This window comes from Acomys minous (assembly GCF_964271855.1).
Source record: "Acomys minous genome assembly, chromosome: 12".
NCBI lineage: Eukaryota > Metazoa > Chordata > Mammalia > Rodentia > Muridae > Acomys > Acomys minous.
Genome location: NC_140493.1, coordinates 66,499,273 through 66,522,547, shown reverse-complemented (window position 1 = coordinate 66,522,547; position 23,275 = coordinate 66,499,273). Strand labels below are relative to the sequence as shown.

Sequence of the window (23,275 nt, the reverse complement as noted above, 5' to 3'; positions counted from 1 at the left end):
AGAGTTCGAAACCCCAGAACCCATGGAAATATGGCGCTGCTGTGGCAGCTCACCCAGCATGAAAAACTGCATTGGCTAGTCCTGGTTCCGCTTCTGAGGCTTTGCCTCGATGAATAAGGTGGAGAGCAATCTAGGGAGATTACCAATATCAGCCTCAGATCTACACACACACACACACACACACACACACACACACACACACACACGCGCGCGCGCCCCCATAAATGCAAACACATATACATACACTCCACACACAAGCCCATATACATGCACATCACACACAGAAACAAATGAAAAAGAAATCTGTAGTTATTGAACAATCACACTAGGTTTCCTGAGCCAAGCTACGAGTAAAGCAAGAAGTGCAGGGCCCACAGCAGGTGGCGAGAAGCCGGCCCAGCTCCCTTCAGACAGGACTGACCTGCATGCCCCAAGCCTGACTCAGCAGTAAAGGTGGGTTTGAAGTCAGGCTGCCCGGGGTCAAACCCGGGTCACACTCTTTGCTGGCTGTGTAAGTTACTATTGGAGCCTTGATTTTCTCACTTATGAAGTAGCGCTAATAACAGCTTCCTTGTGAGCTATTAGGAAGCGTAAAGGATAATGCGTAGCAAGCCCTTTCATAAGCACTCCCACGTCCTGATGGTGTGTTTGTATTCTTCCTCCTCGCTCACCTTCCCTGTGGGCTGTGCACACCTCACTTCACCCATGGGCACCTCCAGGGCCAACCTTGGGCTCTTCCACTGAGCTTTACATGTAGATGACCCCAATGGGCTCCTAAGTTTAAACACTTGGTCTCCAACTATTGGCACTGTTTTGGGAGCCTCCCACAACTCAACTATCAGACACTGACTACTTGGAGTCTGGCCCCAGCATGTTGTCATGCCTTATACAGACATGTAAAGGCTAACTTCCTAGTGATCCATGAGCAGTCAGTCTCAAGAAACACCACTGAGCTTTCAAGATGGCTCAGCAGGTAAAGTCTTCTTGCCTCCAAGTCTGAAGACCTGAGTTCGATCCCTAGCACCCATAGGCAGGAGAAAATTGATTCCCACAAGCTGTCATTTGACCTACACACATATGCTGTGGCAAATAAACGATTTAGAGTAGAAAAAAGGAAGAAAGACAACTGATGATATAAAATGTATTTTTAATGAGATAATGAGAAGTTCACTTAACCTGTCCAAATATGGGCCACACACAAACAGCACACAAGATAAGGTCAGGCAACTTCTAACAGTTAAAAACAAAAACAAACTTCCATTCCTTCAAGAGGGTGATTTTTTTTTTCTCTTAGAATTTGCTCACAGTTAGCCAGGCATAGTGAGACACGCCTTTAATCCCAGTGCTCAGAAGGCAGGTGGATCTCTGTGAGTCTGAGGCCAGCCCGGTCTACATAGTAAGTTCCAGGACAGCCAAGGCTACATAGTGAGACCATGTCTTAAAATAATAATAGTAATAATTTCCCACTGCGTCTCTCTCTCTCTCTCTCTCTCTCTCTCTCTCTCTCTCTCTCTCTCTCTCTCTCTCCTCACACTTTACTTTCTTTAATAAATCTTTGTGTCTGCTCTGGTCTGATAAATACTTTATTTGTCACAGCTATTCCCTGCACAACATAGCTGACAAATGTCAGTCAACTAAGCAGCATTCCTCTGTGGCTTCAGCTTCAAGCTCCTGCCTTGAGTCTCTGCCTTGGGTCCCCTGATGATGGATGTAACCTGTGAGATTAAATAAACCCTTTCCTCCCCAAGTTGCTTTTGATGGGAATGTTTTAACACACATACACACACACACACACACACACACAGAGAGAGAGAGAGAGAGAGAGAGAGAGAGAGAGAGAGAGAGAGAGAGAGACTGAACAGAGAACAAAGAACTGCTTAGCAACATCAACCCAATTACTATCACCAAGTACTATCATACTTGTTATAAAGTATATTTACAAACAGATACACAGTTTATTTTATGAATTACATACAAGACTAACAGTGGCAGGTAAATTTAGCACTGCAGAGGGTGGAGCAGGGTTGTGATTATAATACATGAAAGGTCACTGAAATTGTTCTACCATGTCCATTGAGTGTGTTTCTGTATTTTTACTTAAATAGCAATGAAGCTAATATTTGGTGAGGAAGGAGAGAGCTACTTCTAGAGCAACCTTGATTCTGCTGGACTTGAGGTTGGGACTGGTGTCCTCCACCTTCTCTGGGTTTGTCAAATGACAAACTCTTCCAAAACCTCTCAGAGCAAGTAAGATAGTCAGTAGAGTGTAGAGGAGAAAGATTTGGGCATTTTATATCAGAGCAAGCAGTTAAAGGTTTGTTTCCCTGGACTCCATTTGCTCGTAGTCCCAGCCACCCAAAAATCAAATAAAAGCAGGGCCTAACATGTGTCCACGTAGAGATCTGCCATCCACTCTGTTTTATAAGGTCTGTAAAGAGTTGAAAGCCAAATGTTTGAAGACAGTCCACAGATCTCTCTTCTCATGCCCCTCCAACCTTCCCATGGCACGCCCAGTGAAGTCCCAGGAATGTGCCTGGGCAGGCACAGAGAGCACACAGGCAACATCCACCACAGGGGCAACGGGCCATCCAAAGGCCCAGCACTGACCCCTGCATGGTGTCCCTCACTTCTCTGCTGGGGCCATGGAATCCTTGAAGAGCTCAGCGTCCTCTGGCTTAAGGGATCCTGTGAAATGCTTCAGGTGCATTTCCTCAGGCTGGGTGCTATGCCTGTCTCGAGTGCTTGCATCCCTCAGAAGGGGAACCAGGGCAAAGTTCTTCCAGTTTCTCCCTGAAACTGAAAAGGCAGCAGCACATCATTAGTCTCTTGGATGCAGCAAAATAGACTGGAGTTCACCGATAGGCCTCGCAGCTCCAGGTGAAAGGGAACCCAGGCACCCTTCAATCAAAGAAGCTTCTCTTTACAGCAAACAGAGACCACGACAGAAAATCACAACGGGATGCCACGCACAGATCGAATGGTCCTGGAGAGCCCAGCCCCAGTGAACACAGCACACAACCCCTGCACCTAAGGCTCAGGGAACATTTTGGAAAAGGAAGCAGAGATTGTTAAGAGGGCCAGGACATCTGCTATGATGAGACTGTCCCCTAGAAATGGCTGCCTAAATAAGACCTAAATGGTGACAGTGTCGCTAGACATGCTAATGCTGAAGGGGAAATCTCAGACTCTCGTTGCTAGACAAAGAACTCAGATGACCAACAACTACTGAGAGAGGGAGAATTAACCTCCCCCAGGGATTAGCCCCCTAATTGGTTATCTAGTACAAAGGGTTAGCCTTAAAATCATAAGCAGACTCCACAGGTTACATTTGTGTATGTATATGTGTGTGTGTGTGTTTGTGTGCGTGTGTGTGTATATATATATATGTGTGTGTGTGTGTGTGTGTGTGTGTGTGTATGTGTGCGTGTGTGTGTATATATATATATGTGTGTGTGTGTGTATATGTATATGTGTGTGTATGTATATATATGTGTGTATATATATATATACACACACACACACAAAGAAGAGGTCATAGGAGGTGTTGGAGGGAGGGGACATGAGTAGGAGTTGGGAGGAGGAAAATAGCATTATTACATTTTCATTTCAAAATATATTTTTTAAAAATCTCAGCCAGAGATAGGCACAGTGGTGCCAGCCTATAATCCTAACACTCAGGGCGGCAGAGGCAGGTGCATCTCTATGAGTTCAAGGCCAGCCTGGCCTAGAGAGCAATTCCAGGTCAGCCAAGGCTACAACAGAGAAACTGTCTCAAAGAAACCAAAACCAAAAAAAAAAAAAAAAAAGATCTTAGCCAGGCTTAGTTAGGGGCACACACCTTTAATCCCAACACTCAGGAGGCTAAGACAGATGAATCTCTGTGAGTTCGAGGCCAGCCTGGTCTACATAGTGAGTTCCAGAACAGCCAAGGCTACATAGTAAATCCCTGTCTTGGAAAAAAAATAACTTCAACCTTGAAGTTCCCTTTTCCTTTGACAGCTCAAGGAGCCTCATCCACCCTAGTAAGATCTTGAGTTTTCTTCCTCTCTCAGGACCTAGAAAACCTGTAACGTCATGAGTTTATCATACATCTGCTTCAGGCTCCTCTGCCTCTCTGCTCAGATAGGCAGGTAGAGAGGTTTCTGCAATGCAGCTCCACACTAGGAAGCTCTAAAGTGAGACACAACAGCCAAAATCAAGGTCCCACCAGGGAACAGAAGGTGCAGAAAATGCCAAGGGAGGCATGGTGACACTGGGTTTCAAGTAAGAACTTTGGCTTGGCATGACCTACCAGGGAGCTCTTAAAGAAGACTCAGTTATCAGTGCACATCAAGATACTGACTAACTGGCTGAAAAAACGCCCAGCTTGGGAGCTGGTGGCCTAGCCAGTTCCAGGGTGTCCAGAGGCATCTGAGGTCCCCAGCACCGTTCATCACATTCTACCTCACTCCCCACCTTCCTTCCCTGGCCTTTCTTTCTTTTTTTTTAATATATTTTATTAATTTATTCATATTACATCTAAATTGTTATCCCATCCCTTCTATCCTCCCATTCCTCCCTCCCTCCCATTTCCCCCTTACTCCCCTCCCCTACGACTGTGACTGAGGGGAACCTCCCCTGTATATGCTCAAAGGGCATCAAGTCTCTTCTTGGTAGCCTGCTATCCTTCCTCTGAGTGCCACCAGGCCTCCCCATCCAGGGGACGTGGTCAGATATGGAGCACCAGAGTTCGTGTGAAAGTCAGTCTCCACTCAACTGTGGAGAATGTCCTGTCCATTGGCTAGCTCTGAGTAGGGGTTTAAAGTTTACTGCATGTATTGTCCTTGGCTTTCTCTCTTTCATTCCCCCACGTCTTCCTATCACATGCAGTATGTTGAGGAGAGGTCCTTGCTGTCTAAATTATCCTACTATCATCACCAGAGTTTCTACTGCTACAAAAGTGAGAAGGCAATATTTTAAAGGAATGCTCCTTAAGAAAGAAGTACATACATTCAATAGTGAAAGTGTAAAATCTAATATAAAACTTCACAGCTTCTGTTCCAAATGGCGATTCTAACTGGATGGTAGTCAGCTGAGATTTATAATGTAGAAGGCACGAGGTTCTCGTGCTCACAAATAAGCACTAAGGGAACCAGAATCTTAAACACTCAGCGTTGTCTTCTCAGGAGAGGAGAGGGGTGTGTGTGTGTGTGTGTGTGGTGTGGTGTGTGTATGTGTGTGTTTGTGTAGTGTGTGTGTGTGGTGTGTGTGTGTGTGTGGTGTGTGTGGTATGTGTGTGGTGTGTGTGTATGTGTGGTGTGCGTGTGTGTGTGTGTGTGTGTGTGGTGTGTGTGGTGTGTGTATGTGTGTGTTTGTGTAGTGTGTGTGGTGTGTGTGTTATGTGTGTATGTGTGGTGTGTGTGTGTGGTGTGGTGTGTGTGTGTGTGTGTGTGTGTGTGTGTGTGTGTGTGTGTGTGTGCATATGTGTGCCTGCTTTCCACCCAGAAGGCTGAGATTGGATGTTGCTAGTAGCCTGGTGATCTGTGCTATCTGTGGGAGCAGGCCTTACCCAAAATCCCCCAGACTAGACTCTTCCTCCCTAGACCTTTATCTTGAGCATTGTTTCTCAGCTAATGTAACCATCTCTAGGGGAGATGTCCCATGCACTTTGTACTTGGTGACCTCTGTGATGACCCAGACTGCACCAGATCCCCCCCCCATGCCCTTAAGCTATAGAACCCATTCCTATGGAAGAGATCACATGTACTTTGCAAAAGAGTTTCAATGTATTCACACCAAGCTTTATTGTGATAATTTTCATCAGGATACTTTTTCCCAATATGATACTGTACTTAAATATTTCTAAAATAAACTGCCCAGTGTCAGACTATACACATTTGAACCAACACTGGCTAACCAAGTCAGTAGGAAAATCATGGGTAGCCACTCAAATCACATACAAAGCCATTTTTGAGTAGATCTCAGACATGTTAGCTCACCTAAGATAATGAGCCAGACGACAATGTGACCAGGGAGTTCTTCCCAATTACACACAGAACACACAAAAATCACAGAACTGCTGGGGACCTGTGCGAGACTAACGAAGCTCCAGAGCAGGGAACCGATTTCCAAAAGTGAGAGATGGAATCTAGGGTGTTTCACATATTAAACCCGTGCTCGACCACTAAGCTACCTCCCCAGCCCCCAAGTGAGCCTTTGATGAAATAGATGTCTATATCCAACTGTAATGGAGGATCCTGTACTGGACTGTCCTGCTCAGGACAACCACAGCTGAGCAAAATCCCATTCAACAGATGTGGTTAGGCCTGGGGTGATAGACGTGAGCTACTACAAACACTAAGAGACGTGACATTCACACAGGAGCCCAGCGAACACCCTGACTCTCTGCTTATAAACTACTTTACAAACTATCGTAGAGTAAGTGGCCATGCTGGCAGCTGACACAGCTAGACTCAGTAGAACAGAGCATAGGAAAAGAGAGGCTGTGGCGCTGGATGGCTGGCCGGGCTTTGGGCAGAGTGGTTACCCATAAGTCCTTAGCTGAGAACTAGACTCCGCTTGCTGATGGTAAGACTACTTGAGGCTTAGTGGAGAATGGCTGCAATTGGAAGTGAGGCAGACACACTTGAGCTTGAGTGTAAGAAGGGGCCGTAGCCAGTATCCGGAAGCATTCTTACACTCACGCCTGTACAAACTCAAGGCAGTTCCTTAGTAATTGAGGTACCAACTGGGGGGGGGGGGGGGGGAAAAAACCTCAGTGTTCTGAGAGGTAAGGTAACTGAATGCAGGTTCTCCACAGCTTATCTACAATGCCCAGCACACAATACTGGATCTAAGAGGGAAAAAGCAAGAAAATGTGGTCTTCTGTCACCACACACACACACACACACACACACACACACACACAAAAGCAGTTAAGAGAAATGAATGCCAATATCAAATGGCTGAGAAACACTTAAAGAAATGCTCGACCTCCTTAGTCATCAGAGAAATGCAAATCAAAACGACACTGAGATTCCATCTGACACCCATCAGAATGGCTAAGATCAATAACTCAACTGACACCACATGCTGGCGAGGATGTGGAGAAAGAGGAACACTTCTTCATTGCTGGTGGGAATGTAAACTAGTAAAACCACTTTGGAAATCTATCTGGTGCTTTCTCAGAAAAATGGGAATAGGGCTTCCTCAAGACCCAGCTATTCCACTCCTTGGAATATACCCAGAAGATGCACTACCACACAACAGGGACATCTGCTCAACCATGTTCATAGCTGCCTTATTCATAATAGCCAGAACATGGAAACAACCTATGTGTCCCTCAGTAGAAGAATGGATAAAGAAACTGTGGTACATCTACACTATGGAATACTACTCAGCTATTAAAAACAAGGAATTTCCAAAATTTGTGGACAAATGGATTGAACTAGAAATTATCATAATGAGTGAGTTCACACAGAAGCAAAAAGAGTTAAATGGTATATACTCACTTATATCAAGACACTAGTTCAAGGTATACATCCCCATGAAAAACTGTACCTACCAGGAAAGTGGGTCAGAGGGGAGGACACCCTATTGAGACTTTAGGTGTGAGAAGCCTGGGAGAATGAAGAAATAGAAGGATCCAGTGGGTCCTGGAAAACTACAGGCGGGTCTGGGCCCTGGGATCCTCCGCAAACTATGGCAACAGCCAAGGAAAATATAGGCAGTAAACTTTGAACCCCTACCCAGACTAGCCGATGGACAGGACATTCTCCACCGTTAAGTGGAGAAGGAGATCTGACTTTCACACAAACTCTGGTGCCCCATATTTGATCATGTCCCTTGGATGGAGACACCTGGTGGCACTCAGAGGAAGGATAATAGGTCACCAAGGAGAGACTTGATACCCTATGAACATATACAGGGGGAGGAGGTCCCCCTCAGTCACAGACATAGGAGAGGGGAGTAGGGGGGAAGTGGGAGGAAGGGAGGAATGGGAGGATACAAGGGATGGGCTAACAACTGAGATGTAATATGAATAAATTAATTTAAAAAAGAGATTGAGAGAGAGAGAGAAATGGATGCCAAGGTGGCCCAGGTGATGAAATTAGCTAGGGACTACTGACCCCGGGCCAGCGCTTGGTAGGCTGGGAGCACAGCCACTGATCCAGTCCATCCCTTAGCAAACAGAAAGGAACTTATTAATATGTTCAAAAAAGGAGAGGAAGATGCGTTTGGAATGAAGGAATGGCTACAGGACCTCAGCAAAGAAATGGAAACTTCAACGCAGAAAAAACAAAAGCCCTAAAACCAAAAAGCTTAAAACTTGAAGTGCAAAACTCTCTGGATGGGATGAAGAGTGATTTGGAGACGGCTAAAAAGTGCTGGAGAGGGTGGGAGGAGGAGCCAATTAATATGAAGGCAGATCAAAAGACCCCCAATCTGAGAAAGAAAGAAAAATAAATAAAGACAAAAATAACAAAGCCAGTGAGAACTCTGAGAAATACTGCCTGTTCTAACATCCAGCCTCTCAAACTGTGGGCTGTGACCCCAGTATGAGGTTGCATAATTGAATGCCAGGGGTACTGAAAATGTTGACTACATTAAAAGTTTGCTGAACATGCAATGACCAGAAGTTATTTGAAATCAAATGTGTAATAAATCCGAGGAGCTTCTATTCTACCAGTACTGCGCAGCTGTGGTTGAGGACATGCATCAGCCACTAAACATGTCACTGAGCAGTCATGCACATTACTAAGCATAGGCTGGCAGCTGTTGCTGCTACACAGTCCACGTCTTCTGTGAGGAAGGCCAACATGGAGTAGGGAACCCACCTACCCAGTGTCAGGCCCCTGCCTCGCCACCGTGGTAGCACCCATCATACCTCACCTCGGCCTGACCTCAGGGAGAAGCTCAGGGTACGCTTGACGCCCTCACAGTTGCCTGGGTCTTCATTGATGATGCCCACGTTGGTGTTCCAGGTAGTCCAGTTCACCTCATCCACCCTGTGGGGGAGGGAACAGGGTCCGGGAGGCCAGCTGTCTAAGGCTGAATGGCCTTTGTATCGGATGAAGACATAACAAGTGGAGAAACAGCCAGGGCTTGTTTTCTGGACACCTCTCCTCCCCCAACACACAAATCCAAGAAGTTTAACCACTGGGTTCATGGGTTTGCCTCTATTCACCAGGGTAGTCATTTTTGGACACCTAAGTTTCAGTTCTTTGTTTGTTTGTTTGTTTGTTTGTTTTTTTCTTTTTTATTTATTTATTTATTATTAATTTATTCTTGTTACATCTCAATGGTTATCCCTTCCCTTGTATCCTCCCGTTCTTCCCTCCCTCCCATTTTCCCCTTACTCCCCTCCCCTATGACTGTTCCTGAGGGGGATTACCTCCCCCTCTATATGTTCATAAGGTATCAAGTCTCTTCTTGGTAACCTGCTGTCCTTCCTCTGAGTGCCATCAGGTCTCCCCCTCCAGGGGACATGGTCAAAGGTGAGGCACCAGAGTATGTGAGAAAGTAATATCCCACTCTCCACTCTACTGTGGAGAGTGTTCCGTCCATTGGCTAGATCTGGGTAGGGGTTTAAGGTTTACCGCCTGTATTGTCCTTGGCTGGTGTCTTAGTTTGAGCGGGACCCCTATGCCCAAATCTGCCTATCATAATGTTCTACTTGTAGGCTTCTAGGACCCTCTGAGTCCTTCTACTTTGCCCTTCTTGTTTGTTTGTTTTTTGAGACAGGTTTCTCTGTGTAGTCCTGGACTCACTTTGTAGACCAAGCTGGCCTCGAACTCACAGCATGCCTCTGCCTCCTGAGTGCTGGGATTAAAGGTGTGCGCCACCACGCCTGGCTTTTTTTTTTTTCAGTTCTTAATGTTGGAAGCCCTACCTCCTGAGATCTGAGGTGGGTGTCCTGTGCCCATAACTGAGTCCTATTGTGGTCCTGGGAACCTGCTCGGGCCTTGAGAGGTTCCCTACTCCTATGACTAGGCCTGAGGGAGCCTGAGCCTGCTCTACTATGCCCTCATCTTGCTCCAGATTGGTCCCCCATGCCCAGGACTGAGACCAGGAGCTTCTCTCAGCGTTGACGCCTGCTTGGGCCTACCTGAAACACCACCGGTAGTCATCCTTGCCGTCAGGCGTGAAGCCCACCTGCAGCAGCTTGCCGGAGCGGAAGGCCCTCCTCATGCACTTCAGGAAGCTCTTCTCTGTATCCAGGATGGTGATGGCTCTCTGACAGGAAAGTGGAACAGGCCACCAGCCTGAATCAGTCTCTCTAGAATCTCTCTCATCCCCTGGAACCTCCTACTAATGTGTGGCAGGTACATGCTCCATGAAGGAGACCAGCCAAGCGTGCCTATGCCTGGCGACCACCTGCTGGGTCCAGGAAGGCAACCCTGTGAATCCAGAGAGCTCACAAAGTAACCACATGGGATACTGGGTGAGGTCATAGTCAAGACTGATGTGTCTAAACCCTAACTCTGCTACCTGCCAGCTGTGTGACCTGAAACACAGATAGATGACATCTCCAGACGTCACTGCTTTGGGATTGAAACAGCCCCAGGCCAAGTAAAGCATCTGTGAGTGCCAGCTAGGCTCACCAGACTGCATGTAGATGGTAGACAACAGGGATGCCCATGGGAAGGGAGTATCCTTGGACCCGATTAGGCTTCCTGGCTCCTCCTCAACCCCACAGAGGCTCATGCACTCCACTGTGTAACAGGCAGAAGGAAAGGTCAACAGCCTCCAGGCTGCTCCACTCTGCCACCCACCTGCAGCTTCCAGATGTTCTTGCTCTCCTGAGCGATCTTGTTGACAGTCTCACCCATGAGAGCAATGAGCATGTTGAGCAGGAGGATGTAGGTGAGGACCACATAGGCTAGTAACAGGATGATGAAGACAGCCTTGAAGTCGTAGTTCTCGGTGAACTCCAGGTCGCCCATGCCGATGGTGAACTTGAACAGCTCCAGGCAGGTGGAGTACAGGCTGTTGTAGGAATTGTACTTTGACTTGCAGCAAGGCCCGCACCACTTGTGTATTTCAGCCTCCGATGGCACGGAGTTGTTCTTGCCGTCTTCAATCAGTGTCACTACGGCTACAGGTCACAGGAGAAAGGTGTGGGTGGATGGGCACCAAGACCCCAGACCTTCTTCTACCCCAGCACCCTGCAGCAGGAAGGCCACTCAGCCACGTAGCACCTCCCCACCCCCAGGCTGTCAGAAAACTGTAATAAAACACACTGCTTTGCAGGGCTGGAGAGATGGCTTAGTGGTCAAGAGCACTGCCTGCTCTTCCAAAGGAACCGGGTTCAATTCCCAGCACCCACATGGCAGCTCACAACTGTCTGTAACTCCAAGATCTGATACCCTCATACTAAGGCACATAAAATTAAATAAAATATTTTTTAAAAAGACACTGCTTTGTTATGATAAGAGCTTTATCATGATCTAGTTTTTTTAAAAAAAGAGTATTTGAAGAAACGCACAAAGTCGTGTACATATAGAGGCCTATGTGTAATATACAACCTGCTCAACCTCACAAGACAGGCTGGCTCGCTTTATGAGCCACACCCTGTCTTTCCAGGTCCACTCTAGAACCATGGATGACAAGAAGTTCAAAGCAGGGGACATTCTTCTTTGGAAGTGTAGTACAGAGCCTGAGAGTGGTTACGCAGCTGTGTGCTGTTCTTACTGCACGCCAATACCCGAGAACCGCCAAGCACAATCCCTTCTTGTACTGGTACGCAGAGCTTCAGCTCAACGGCCACGACCCATCCCCATGAGGCCCCTCCTCCTATACTGGGCAAGAATTCTAAAATAAACCGCAGAGTGGGAGCAGAGATGGCATGCCTCGGGAAGCACATAACTGCAGGAGTCAGCCGAGGACTGAGAAAGATGCATGTGTTGATGACAGGATGTGGATCAACTAGAGGGCACAAGGATCTGGCTTTAAGGGCCTCCCAGGGGCTGGATCTGAACTTCAAAATAACTCCTGATAGAAAAAGATTTTGATTCATGTAATACTGAGAATCTACACAGAGTTAAAAAATAACCCCGAGGCCATCCATCCTTGTGCCAAAAAGCTGAATTGTGGAGAAGAAGACAAGTTCTTCCTTATGATAAAATGCCAGGGACTAACGGTGCAAGGAATGATGCGATTGGGCATTTGCCTGCCAGGATTAGACCCTAGGTTCTATCTCCAGTGTGAGGAAAAAAAAAATAAAGGAAGAGAGGATACAACGGAGGGAGGAATAGAGAAGGAAAGGAAAAGAGAGACAGAGAGAGGGAAGCAAGAGGCAGATTTTTTAATGGTAAAACTGGGGGCTCTGGATAAGAGGAAGAGAGAAGTCATTCTTACAACTCTTAAAACTTTCCTCTGAGTCTGAACTAGTGTTGAAATAAGTTGGATTAAAAACAAAAATGTACTTATGTGGCAAGCAAGTAGCACACTATCTCTAAAACGACTGAGTACATCTCATAAGTCACGCTTCCAGGAGCTGGCTCATGCTGATGTGTGTTCTCTCTACCCACTCTGTCACCTACAAACATGCACCTGTCTTCCCCACCTGGCTCCTCCCATCCTAGCCCTGCAGAGCCCTGGGGAGGTCAGATGAGCAACAGGCCTACCCACCCACCAGCTTGACTCAGCCTGTTACCTGTGGAAAATCCAAACAAAAACACGAGGTAGACGAACATAAATCGACACAGGTCTCTGAGGATCATCTGCAGGAAAGAACAGGCTCATGAAAGGCAAGCCCAGCCCCAGGAGGGATAGAGGAATGACCCTGGCTGCAGCAGCCTCGAGTGGCCAGAGGACAAGTGACAGGAAACTGCAGAGGGCTGAACTCCATGGTTTTCAGCTGAGACATCATCAGGGAATCACTCACAACTCTCCCACAACTTTTGCTCAGGTTGGGAGATGGTAGTTCAAGATGCAAAGGCAACAAATTTGAAGAAAGCCTCCATGCTAGAGTCAATGCCAGGTTGCTTGATTCTTGGGGAATAAATAGGCTAAGAGCTAAGCCAATGGCTCCCCGGAGGATACAGAAAGGCTGAACGAGGGGATGGGACAGTATCTCACTATGGGGCAAATGGGGCTCTGTGGAAAACGCACTTGGGAACCCACCTTCTCAATCATGACCGCATAGATGCCCATCTGCTGGAATCCTCGGGTATAGTATAGCATGTTGGTCCAGCCCAGGGCCAGGGAAAACACCATGGATGCCACATACTCCTTGCGTTGGCCGAAGTACAGTACCACAGACACCAGCATGAACAGTGACTGCACAAAGCTGAGGGCAGAGGCAAAGTCATTCAGCTTAGAGGAGCCAGGAACAAAAGGCCTTGGGCTTCGAGAATGGGAAGAGTGAGAATGTAGCCACTCAGGAGCTGGGTGGAGGCTGCCCTGCTCCCTTTAGCCAACCTTCTCAGCAGGCACAAGGAGGAAAACGCATGGCAGGTTGGGAGGCAAAAATCTTATTCTTAGAAGCAAAACGTAAATATAGTATAGACATTCCTTGATTTATGACAGTTGTATCCTGCATGACTCATCGCACATTGAAAATATAAGCGAGAAATGTATTGACTACAGCAACCAGCTGAGTTGGCATTCTACAGGATCAGGAGCTTCCCCCTCAAGACTACTGCGCTGAAAATACTGAAGGCTGTGCAAGGAAACAAGAATATGTCAAGAAAGAGGAAGACGTGAGAAGGAGGCGGGGCTGTGAGAATTCTGACAGAAGTGCCAGAGTGAAAAGAGGGATCAGGCTGGGAGAACAACTGAGTAAGAAAGCGAAACAGGACACAGGGTATGGTAGTACATCTGTCAGCCCAGCACTCCAGAAGCAAAGGCAGGAGGCTTTTGTGAGTTAGACTAGGGGCCAGGTTGGGCTACACAGCATGACCCTGCCTCTAGAAAGAAATCCCTCAGTAGCGGCTGCCTGTGACTCTGCCGCCTGCCTTCAGTTTCCTTTCCCCTAGCTGAGCTGCCTTGTCTGGCCTCAGTAGAAGAGGATTTGCTTAGTCCTGCTGCAACTTGAGGCGCCAGGGTTGGTTGGTACCCCTTGGAGGCCTCCCTTTCTCTGAGAAAAAAGGAGAGGGAGGAAAGGAGGGAGGGGGGCATGAGGGTGGGACTAGGAGGAGAGGAGGGTGGGGCCTGGGATCAGACTGTAAAGTGAGTAAATGAATAAATAGAAATCCCTCAAGGGGTAAAAAGTGATTTGACCATGTGTTATAATGTATAAGCTTGATTTTTGAGGAAAACTGCACCTGCTTTAAGAATTAGCAGTATGTACAAAGAAAACTAAACAGGTGAAAATTAAGGCAATTAGCTTCAAAAGAAACAAAACGTAATAGAACTATTATGAAGCATTTTCAATGCTTATTTACAATATTTTGCCATTTTACTTATTTACAAAATTATGCCAATATTTACAAAGTCATAAGAATGCAAATGTTGATTACTGACTAAAATAAAAATATTATACAATTCATTGGAATGATGAAAGAGGGGAAGTTGATGGGGAGGAGGGTACTAAATACTTATCAGCATCAGAAGAGCCCAAGGACAGAGGGTTTCAGGGAATGGGAAGGCTTGGGGAAAGCAATTGGTTTGGGGTAGAAGCACTTTTGTACTCTTGTGATTTTTATTAATATATATGAGTAGTTTTGATAAAATAAAAGCACTATATATGTGTGCGTGTATGCAAGTGTGTGAATGTGTATGTGTACAAGTGTGTGTATGTGAGTGTGTGTGTGTGTGTGTGTGTGTTAACATAAATACAATGGTATCTATACTTTCTAGAAATGGAATCTTGAGTCTACTGATATAATGCGTTGTAGGGGAACACTTCTTCTTTTGGGAAGTTAGTATTGTGATAACCAGTTGCTATAGACCCTATAGCTTGAGCTTGCCCTTTGGGACTGAAATAAAAGCATCTGAAGATTAGGATGTGAACAGGAGGTTTATGAGTCCTAGGGACAATCTAGTCACAACAGCACTAGAAATCAGATCCTTGGTCACACCAGAAATGAGAAAGAGAAGCCCCAGGACTGAGGAAACGCTGAGCATCAGAAGAGAGTTTAAGGCAAGATCCCAGGAGGGCCGAGGTTGGAAGCCCTCTGTGCAGGATGAGCTGTGCGGGTTCCAGCTGTCCCTGTGAGCAGAGGCTCTCTGCAACACCTGTGCCTTTGCTTCCCTGTGAGCCGAGGCTCTCTGCGACACCTGTGCCTTTGCTTCCCTGTGAGCAGAGGCTCTCTGCAACACCTGTGCCTTTGCTTATCCATCTCCTCTAAAGTCAACGGCTCTCAAACAGGAGCCACCCCACCCCCACTGCCCCAGCCACCCACACCTACAAGAGGACCTTTGTCTGTATCTGTCTGCAGGTGTAGTCAAGCCTGGAAGATAGGGGAAAGCTACTGGCATCTAGTGGGTTGAGGCCACGGAGGCTGCTAAACCCCCTGTGCACAGGATAACCCCGTTCCCACCAACTGTGAATTATCTATTCCAAGATGTCTGTGCAGCTGGGATGAAAAACTCTGCCTTAAGGACCAGAAATTCTTGAAAGCAAGAACCTCCATCTCCCATTGTTGACCCAGGGAATGGAAGAGGGATACACACACGACATAAAGAAAGGAACACCTAACTGCAGCTGTAAATCATGTGACCTGTGACACAGTCCGTCAACCCCAGCACCTGGTACTTAGCTGGCAGAGTAAACAACAGCTGATATTCATCTGATGAATATGGGTTGAGTGCCTCCCACCATTGCTTCACCATGCCTCCTGAGGCCCTACTATGTGGCTGTTCAAACATAGGTGAGAGAACGAGAGGGAACTAACTTCAGTTACCCCAGGAGGTCAAACAGAGCACAAAGCATCACTTACAAAAGTGTCTCACTGTAGCTGTCCACAAACAAACTCCTGAGGGACGGCCGCCTCTGTAGGAAATACTGAATCTGCAAGCAAACAGGCAGAGTAAGTTTCTGGGAAGTGTTAGACGTGACTGAACGTGGCACGCTTTCAAAGTGTCACAACACTGGAACACTGGAGTGCACTCCAGCAGAGAGAATAAAGAATGGAGCAGTAGTAATCTGGCCTAATGTGGTGAGTGACTGACGTTCTGTGACTCATGGAGAGCTTTAACAAGTCTTACTGCAGCCACCAGTGGATCTAGAAGGCAATTCAGGAAGAAAAAGATCACCAAAATTCTATCCACTGCTGTGATCCTATGACAGCGTTGAGAAGCATCTTTTCTTGGCATTTGTTCTCCCACCACCACCTTCCTTTTCTATAAATGAGCATAACGTCACAGTAAAAATCCTTTATGTAGCCACAACTGAACTAACTAGCCAGATCAACCTTTCACCAAAATACCTACACATACTTTCTCCGCCCCCCCACCCCATTATCCTGCTGTTTGCTAAGAGGTGTCCACTTGCTGCTGGGGCTTTATACTTTCTTTGATAGCATAAGTTACAACTATGAAAAGACAGTGTTTCCATGAAGACAAAGTCCAGTGATTTATAAGGATTTATAAGTGTGACAGTCGGCCTCGCAGGCTCATATGTTTGAATGCTTTGTCCCCAGTTGGTGGACCTGTCTGGGAAGGGTTAAGAAGTGTGGTCTTGTTGGAGGAGGTGTGTCATGGCTGCCTGCCACCTGCAACCTCCATTCCTCCATCATGGATTCTAACCCTCTGAAACCATAAGGCCAAATAAACTCTTTTTTTTTTTTTCTGTAAGTCACTTTGTTCGTGGTGTCTCATCACAGCAATGGAAAAGTAACTAAGATAGTAAATCACTAAAAAAAAAAAAAAATATGGCTTAAACCAAGAAGTTTAGAGGTTAAGATCACAGTGGTCAAATACCAGGCATGGTGGTACATGCTTGAATCCCAGAACTCGAGAGGCAGAGGCAGGAGAATCGCTGTGAGTTCGAGGGAAGCCTGCTCTACAAAGTGAGTCTAGGACAGCAGAGGCTACCCAAAGAAACCCTGTCTCGAAAAAGAAAAACAAACAAACAAACAAAAATCACAATGCTGTAACCAGGTGTACTGGTACACACCTGTCGTCCCAAAGTTAAAGCAAGAAGAGCAAGAATTCAAGGCAGACTAGGTTACATAGAGAAACCTCGTGTCAAAAAAATAATCATAACGATTTCAAATTCTGAATTCAGATCTCTTTCCATGGACCTGAGTCCTCTCCCCTCCTGAGTGTCACTCAAGGAGAGTGAAACTAAAAAGCATAAACCATGTATTTCCCAGGTTCTACTTTTTGCAGAGAAGTTGACATGCAATTCTAAAAGCAGGCCCCATGTTCAAAGGAAAGGTCCCAGGGCCTGAGGAGATGCTACAGTCAGGAAAGTGCTTTCTGTGCCAGCAAGATGGCCAGTATCCATGGGTCAAAAGCCAGGGGCAACAGCATTATACAGCTGTTAGATTAGTGCTGGGTAGAAGGACCCTTGGGGCTTGTTGGCCAGGCAGTCAAAGAAAAGACCTCTTCACAAGAACAGCCGTGAAACGTCGTGGTGCAGACCTGCCCTGTGTTGTTTGATTACCACGTGCCCTTAGGAATACGCAGGGTGGTCCCCAAAACCCAGCCACGAACACCAGAAGGATTCTCAGCTTCGCCCGTAGCTCTCTTGGCTTTTGTCAGCAATAGTAGAAACCGGCAGTTTGTGAAGGAATGCTTACCCCTCGGAAGAAGAAGTAGACTCCTCCCAACACAGACAGGATCTCTCCAGTGACTCGGAAATAGTCCCCGACGGTGTTCCTCAGCTTATAGGGGGGCTGTGAGGCACAGGGAAGCTGGCTGCCCAATTCACTCAATCATGCATCAAACATTCACCAGGTGCCACCAGATACCAAGCCTCACGATTAAGACTTGGCTCCTGCCTAGAAGCCAAGCCTCCATTAAGAGAGAGAAATAGAGGCCTGGCAAGATGACTCCACAGCCTGCTCCTCCGCACGAGCCTGAGAACTGGTTTTGGTCCCCAGAACCCATTGTGAAAGGACAGGGCTGACTCCTAATATCTGGGTTTTTTTCCTTCCAATTCCAGTCTCTACATGTGCACTATGGCACCAATGCATGCGCTTGCGAGCTTGTGCATGCATAGACAACAACAATAATGATTTAAAGAGAGAGGCTCAAAGACAAATGAGTTCTCATGGGACACCTGCAAGAAGGTCCCTCCGTAAGACCTGCTTCCCCTAGTCTCAGGATCAGAGGATCCTTCCAGTGCTGTGCTGTCTCCCAAGCAATGTCCTGCCCAGGGCTCTGAGCGGATGGCGGCAGGTGACAGGGTAGGTGGAGGTGCTCCCACAGATCTAGAGCGCTGGGAATCCCGTTCTTCCCACAGCTTGTGGTGCCCAGCTGCTCTACTAGCAAGTAAGGTCAAAGTTCCCCATGGATGGGGCAAGAGGGGACTGTCCTCCACACACCCGTGTTTACAGCCCTCATGCTTAGCGGCCATTGGTGTTTTACAAGCACTACTTAGTCACTTATCTTACTTATTAGCATATTTCTCCTCTCTCCCCAACCCTCTGTCTCTTCTTTCTCTCTTCTCTCTCCCTCTCTTGCTCTCTGTCTGTCTGTCTGTCTCTGTCTCTGTCTGTCTCTGTCTCTGTCTGTCTCTGTCTCTCTCTCTGTCTCTCTCTCTCTCTGTCTCTCTCTCTCTCTGTCTTTCTCTAAAAAATGTAGGCATTCATTCTTTTTGTTATTTTGTTACAGTGCTAGCGTGCTGGGACTCAAACATGAGGCCTTGCCCATCCTAGGCAAGCACTGTGCCATTGAGTTACATCCATAACCATTTTCTTGTCTTTTAAAATGAAGTCACTAAATACCTTTCATACACAGAACTCTAACTTTTAAGCTAAATTTACAGGCAAAATTCTCTAGGTATATGGTGGGAAATTAGTGCTCAGGGCAATAGACGAGAAAGGCTTGATTCAGAAACACAATGAAGTCCATAGCTCCGAGGAGGCTAAAGAGTCTCTCCCTTAGCTGAGCTACAGAAGTTACCCAGCACAGGTATAGGGAGCAAGATTTTTTTTGTAACAAGCAGGTGAACCGAATAGTGCAGGCCAGCAGGAAGCAATGGAACTGAGCCTTGCATCACCCCATGGTCTGCAGACACCCAGCCCAGGGGCAGCTGCCTCCTTGGGCCTGCGTCCCGATAGTCAGGGCTCACATGCTCAACCTCCCAGGACCACAGACTGAAAAGACAAAGTCTAGGCATGGGACAGCCTGCAAGAGAGAAATTGAGGCCGAGGAAGCCAGGCTTTCCAAGCAGCCTTTCCACCTCTCAGTGAGCTAGGAAGTGGGCCCCAGGGATGTTCCGGGCCTAGAGCCTATAGCACCTTAGGGGAGTGCCCCACCTCAACCCCAACCCCCAAACAGGGCCCATGCTGCTGGCCGCACCAAGCCTTCCACGGGCCGATAGTAGGCAGCTGTGGTGAAGACGGTCATGTACAAGCAGTAGACAAAGAAGTTGAAGTAGAAGGTACGCTTGACAAATCTGTCCCACTTGTCCTGCAGCAGTCGGTTCAAGGGTTCCACCAGAAGCATGTCGTGGCGGTTCTATGAGAACAGAGAGAAGGGAGGCTCACTCCTGTACCAGCAACTGCCTGGATAGCCACCCCAGCCTGTGGTGCTCCTCCCGCCTGTGGTGCCTACACAGTCAAGGAAGAATGTCTGTCCCCTCCGCTTGCCAAGCAATCAAGAGCCACCAGTGGTCTGGGCCTTGGGTTGGTCCCAGCTCTGCTGTGGCTCCTTCAGTGACCCACTCTCTTAGCTTCAGTCCCCATGAGTACAGGGGCGGGTAAGAAACCGGGCGTGCCCTAAATCAGCAGTTCTTAACCTGAGGGTTAAACGATGCTTTTACAAGGGTCACCTAAACCATCAGAAAACACAGTGTACTTAACATTACAACTCATAACAGTAGCAAAATTACAACTATGAAGTAGCAAAAAAAAAAAAAACTATGGTTTGGGAGCTGTATTAAAAAGTTGCAATATTAGAAAGATTGAGGGGGCTGGAGAGATGGCTTAAGTAGTTTAAGAGCACTGACTGCTTTTCCAGAGGTTCTGAGTTCGATTCCCAGCAACCACATGGTGGTTCACAACCATCTATAACGTGACCTAATAGGCTCTGTATACATAATAAATAAATAAATAAATCTTTAAAAAGAAAAAAAGGAATGATTGAGAACCACCGACCTCAGTGCTCACTTAAAGACGTCCGTATTTCCCAACACTCTAATCTATAGTTCTCTCTAGCAACTAGCTCTCTTCACTTGCAGACAAGAAGATGGTTCTAGGGAGCTTGGGGCTTGCTTCTACATCTTTTTATTTCTCGTGTTTGCAGCCCTGGGTCAGGCAGAGGTGGCAATTACTTATGCGTGATATGTGAGGGACCCACAGGGGGAACGGTGCCAAACAGTGGCACAGTGCTTGCCTAGGATAGGCAAGGCCTCATGTTTGAGTCCCAGCACTCCAGCATTGTAACAAAATAACAAAAAGAAAGAATGCCTACATTTTTTAGAGAAAGACAGAGACAGAGAGACAGAGACAGAGAGACAAGAGACAGAGAGAGACAGACAGACAGATAGACTGACAGAGAGCAAAAGAGGGAGAGAGAAGAGAGAGACTGTCATTTAAAGTATGCTTTAGGCCAAAATCTCATATCCAAAGGCTTGGAGGCTCACAGGGCCTAACATGTATAACAGATGAGGTGAGCCTGCGGCAGCTTTGTCCAACCCTCTCTCCAGCACTGGAGTCCAAACCCAGCCCAAGCTTGAGCTCTACCAGAGAGTCCCTATTGTGTGATTCCTTGAATACTTTGGGGGACGGGAAGTTCCCCCCATTCCATCAAAAGCCTCTAAAGAGATGTTAACTGCAGAGATGACTGTAATTTGAAGTCAAATGGTCATCTCTGCCTTCCACCCATGTACCAGCTCAAGCTGAATGTCCCCACGAGCAGCCCACACTCCGACCCCCAGAAAACACTGGGGACATGAATTGTTGGTGGTGTTCTCTCCTTCGGGTTAAATTCCTCAGTGTGTGGTGAGGCCATTCCCTATTCACACCACCCCTCTGAGAACTCAGAAGCCAGACTCAACTTGGCAGCCCAGGTGGGATTGACAGGGCAAAATAGGCCAGGCCTCGCCTTCCTTGGACTCCGGACCTATAAATAACAACTTCATCCAGTGAGGCACTGTGGCAGCCCTCACTGCCTCCAGCAGAGACTTCAGCCCCCAAGTCCACTTATGGAGCTTGGAGTTATCACTTAGGAAGAGAGGATGGATGAAGTGGCATTTCACCCAGTGAAGGCAGGACAGGCTGCTCAGTAAGAACCAAAAATATTAAATAAAATGCCATCCTTGGCACACAAAAGTAAACTCCAAATGAAGTAGCCAAAACGATATCCCTACAAAAGAGTGGAGAGAGATCACAGAAGGGCCGCCCTGTAGCTATAAGGAACAGGCTTCACAGCATGGCGTACGACCCAGAAGCCATTAAAAAAAAAAAAAAGGAAAAAAGTCCAGGCAGCTTGGCCCTATCAAAATGAAAACCTTTTATAAGTAAAGGGTATTGTATGTGAAATTAAAAGGCAAGAAACAGACAAGGAGGGAAATGCACTGCGAGTGAGCGAGCAATAGAGAAAAGATTGACTCATTCAGAACTCCAGAGAGTCATAAACCAGAGGAAGCCAGCAGTGGAGACCCACCAAAGAATTACAAAGGCCAGTAAATGCATCACAATGCTCCTCTTCACTGTGGGGAGGGGGGAATGAGGGGCCTGGGGGGGAGGGGAGGAGGGGGGACGTGGGGGTGGCCCAGGACTTATTGTCCTAGCACTTTGGAAGGGGGAGGGTCAGGAGTCCAGGGCCTACCTGGCCTGCAAAGCAAACCCCATCCCAAAAAAAGAAAGAAAGAAAGAAAGAAAGAAAGAAAGAAAGAAAGAAAGAAAGAAAGAAAAGAGGAGGAGGAGGAGGAAGAAGAACAACAACAACAACAACAGTGGGCATAATACACTGAAAAATTCTCAGGCTGGTGTGAGTGGTCTGCTATGTGATGGGCAATTTCAAAGAGCCTGACTGTCCTGTGGGACTGAATGCTGGGCAATAGCGTTGTCTGTGTGTTAATGTAACACTCCAACGAGGGGAAACCCTGCTTATGCTACGGTGTATAGAGCATGATCCTGTTTACACACATGGTATAAAAGAGAGCTTCCTTTTACATGGTACAAAAGAGTCCTTATGCTGTACTTCTGAAATGGTCTCATTTTTATGAGCTAACAACTGCCTTTGTCTGCTAAGGAAAATACAATGGGAATAGGGAGGGAACAGGGACACAGGACATGTCCCTGTCCTGTGGTGGTGGGGGGACACAGCAGCGTTCACGTGAGAGGCCAGATGGAGCCTGAGCAAGGGCAGGGTGGGCGGCTGGCTACGTCTTGTCCTAGGCCTGGCCACTCACGGGGGTCTCGCTGCTGCTGTAGGCGATCGCCTCCAGAACTGAGTTCTTCTCACAGGTGTCGATGCAGGACAGGTCGTACAGTGACGAGTGCACAGGCCCGTAGGCCCACTCAGTGAACTTCCTGGACAGGTGTCGGCACTCAGGCTCGTGGATCTCCCTCTGCAGAATGTAGGCCAATACCTGGAGCACGTAAGAGAGCACATCAGGCCAGCCCAGGCCATGGACTGCTTCCCCATGCGGGCTCTGAGCTCCAGTAAACGCGCTCAGCTTCTCAGCTCCATCAGACGGACAGCCCAAGTCCCAGCAATTTCCCCACTATCAAGATCTACTGGCCAGCTCCCCTTCTGACCTCCCACACCAAGGGCATTACACCAGGACCCCAAGATTTACAGTCCTTCTGTGAAGGACAATGGTGAACCCTTCTAGAAAATGTCAAGACAGAAAGAAATCATCAAAAATCTAAGGAACAAGCCAACCGTGGTGGTTCATGCCTGTAATCCCAGCTCTCAGAAGGAGGATTGCTGCAACCTTGAGACCAGCCTAGTAAATTACATGCCAGCCTGAGCTACAGAGTAAAACACATACACAGCGTGGGGGCACGGGCGGGGGTGTAAAATCCAAGAAATGCAAGGAAAGCCATGGACAGAGTCCTACAGGGCTTCCGTGATGGGCAGGGCCAGCTCTCAGTATCTCTGCTTGAGAAAGCTCCTCCCCTGCAATTTGAGCAACCCAAGCACAGCATCAGCCTGACCTGACATCATCCATAGGACCCTGATTTGCCTGGAGACTTATCTACTACAAATTCCCCCTTAGGGCCTC

General features: G+C 47.3%; 1 protein-coding gene across 2 annotated transcripts in view; it reads right to left on the bottom strand.

Annotated features, from left to right (window-relative positions):
* Nucleotides 1–1,159: 1,159 nt before the first annotated feature.
* TRPV1 (transient receptor potential cation channel subfamily V member 1) overlaps nucleotides 1,160–23,275 on the bottom strand; it is a 38,178-nt gene continuing 16,062 nt past the window's right edge. For both annotated transcript variants that reach the window (XM_084749850.1, XM_084749851.1), the window contains 10 exons: nucleotides 22,457–22,636; nucleotides 19,399–19,557; nucleotides 17,673–17,768; nucleotides 15,867–15,937; nucleotides 13,108–13,273; nucleotides 12,638–12,704; nucleotides 10,755–11,077; nucleotides 10,088–10,215; nucleotides 8,872–8,987; nucleotides 1,160–2,796 (listed from right to left, as the gene is read on the bottom strand). In XM_084749850.1, the coding sequence (XP_084605976.1) occupies nucleotides 2,624–2,796; nucleotides 8,872–8,987; nucleotides 10,088–10,215; nucleotides 10,755–11,077; nucleotides 12,638–12,704; nucleotides 13,108–13,273; nucleotides 15,867–15,937; nucleotides 17,673–17,768; nucleotides 19,399–19,557; nucleotides 22,457–22,636 (1,479 nt within the window). In that variant the 3' untranslated portion in view covers nucleotides 1,160–2,623. The remainder of the gene's footprint in view (nucleotides 2,797–8,871; nucleotides 8,988–10,087; nucleotides 10,216–10,754; nucleotides 11,078–12,637; nucleotides 12,705–13,107; nucleotides 13,274–15,866; nucleotides 15,938–17,672; nucleotides 17,769–19,398; nucleotides 19,558–22,456; nucleotides 22,637–23,275) is intronic.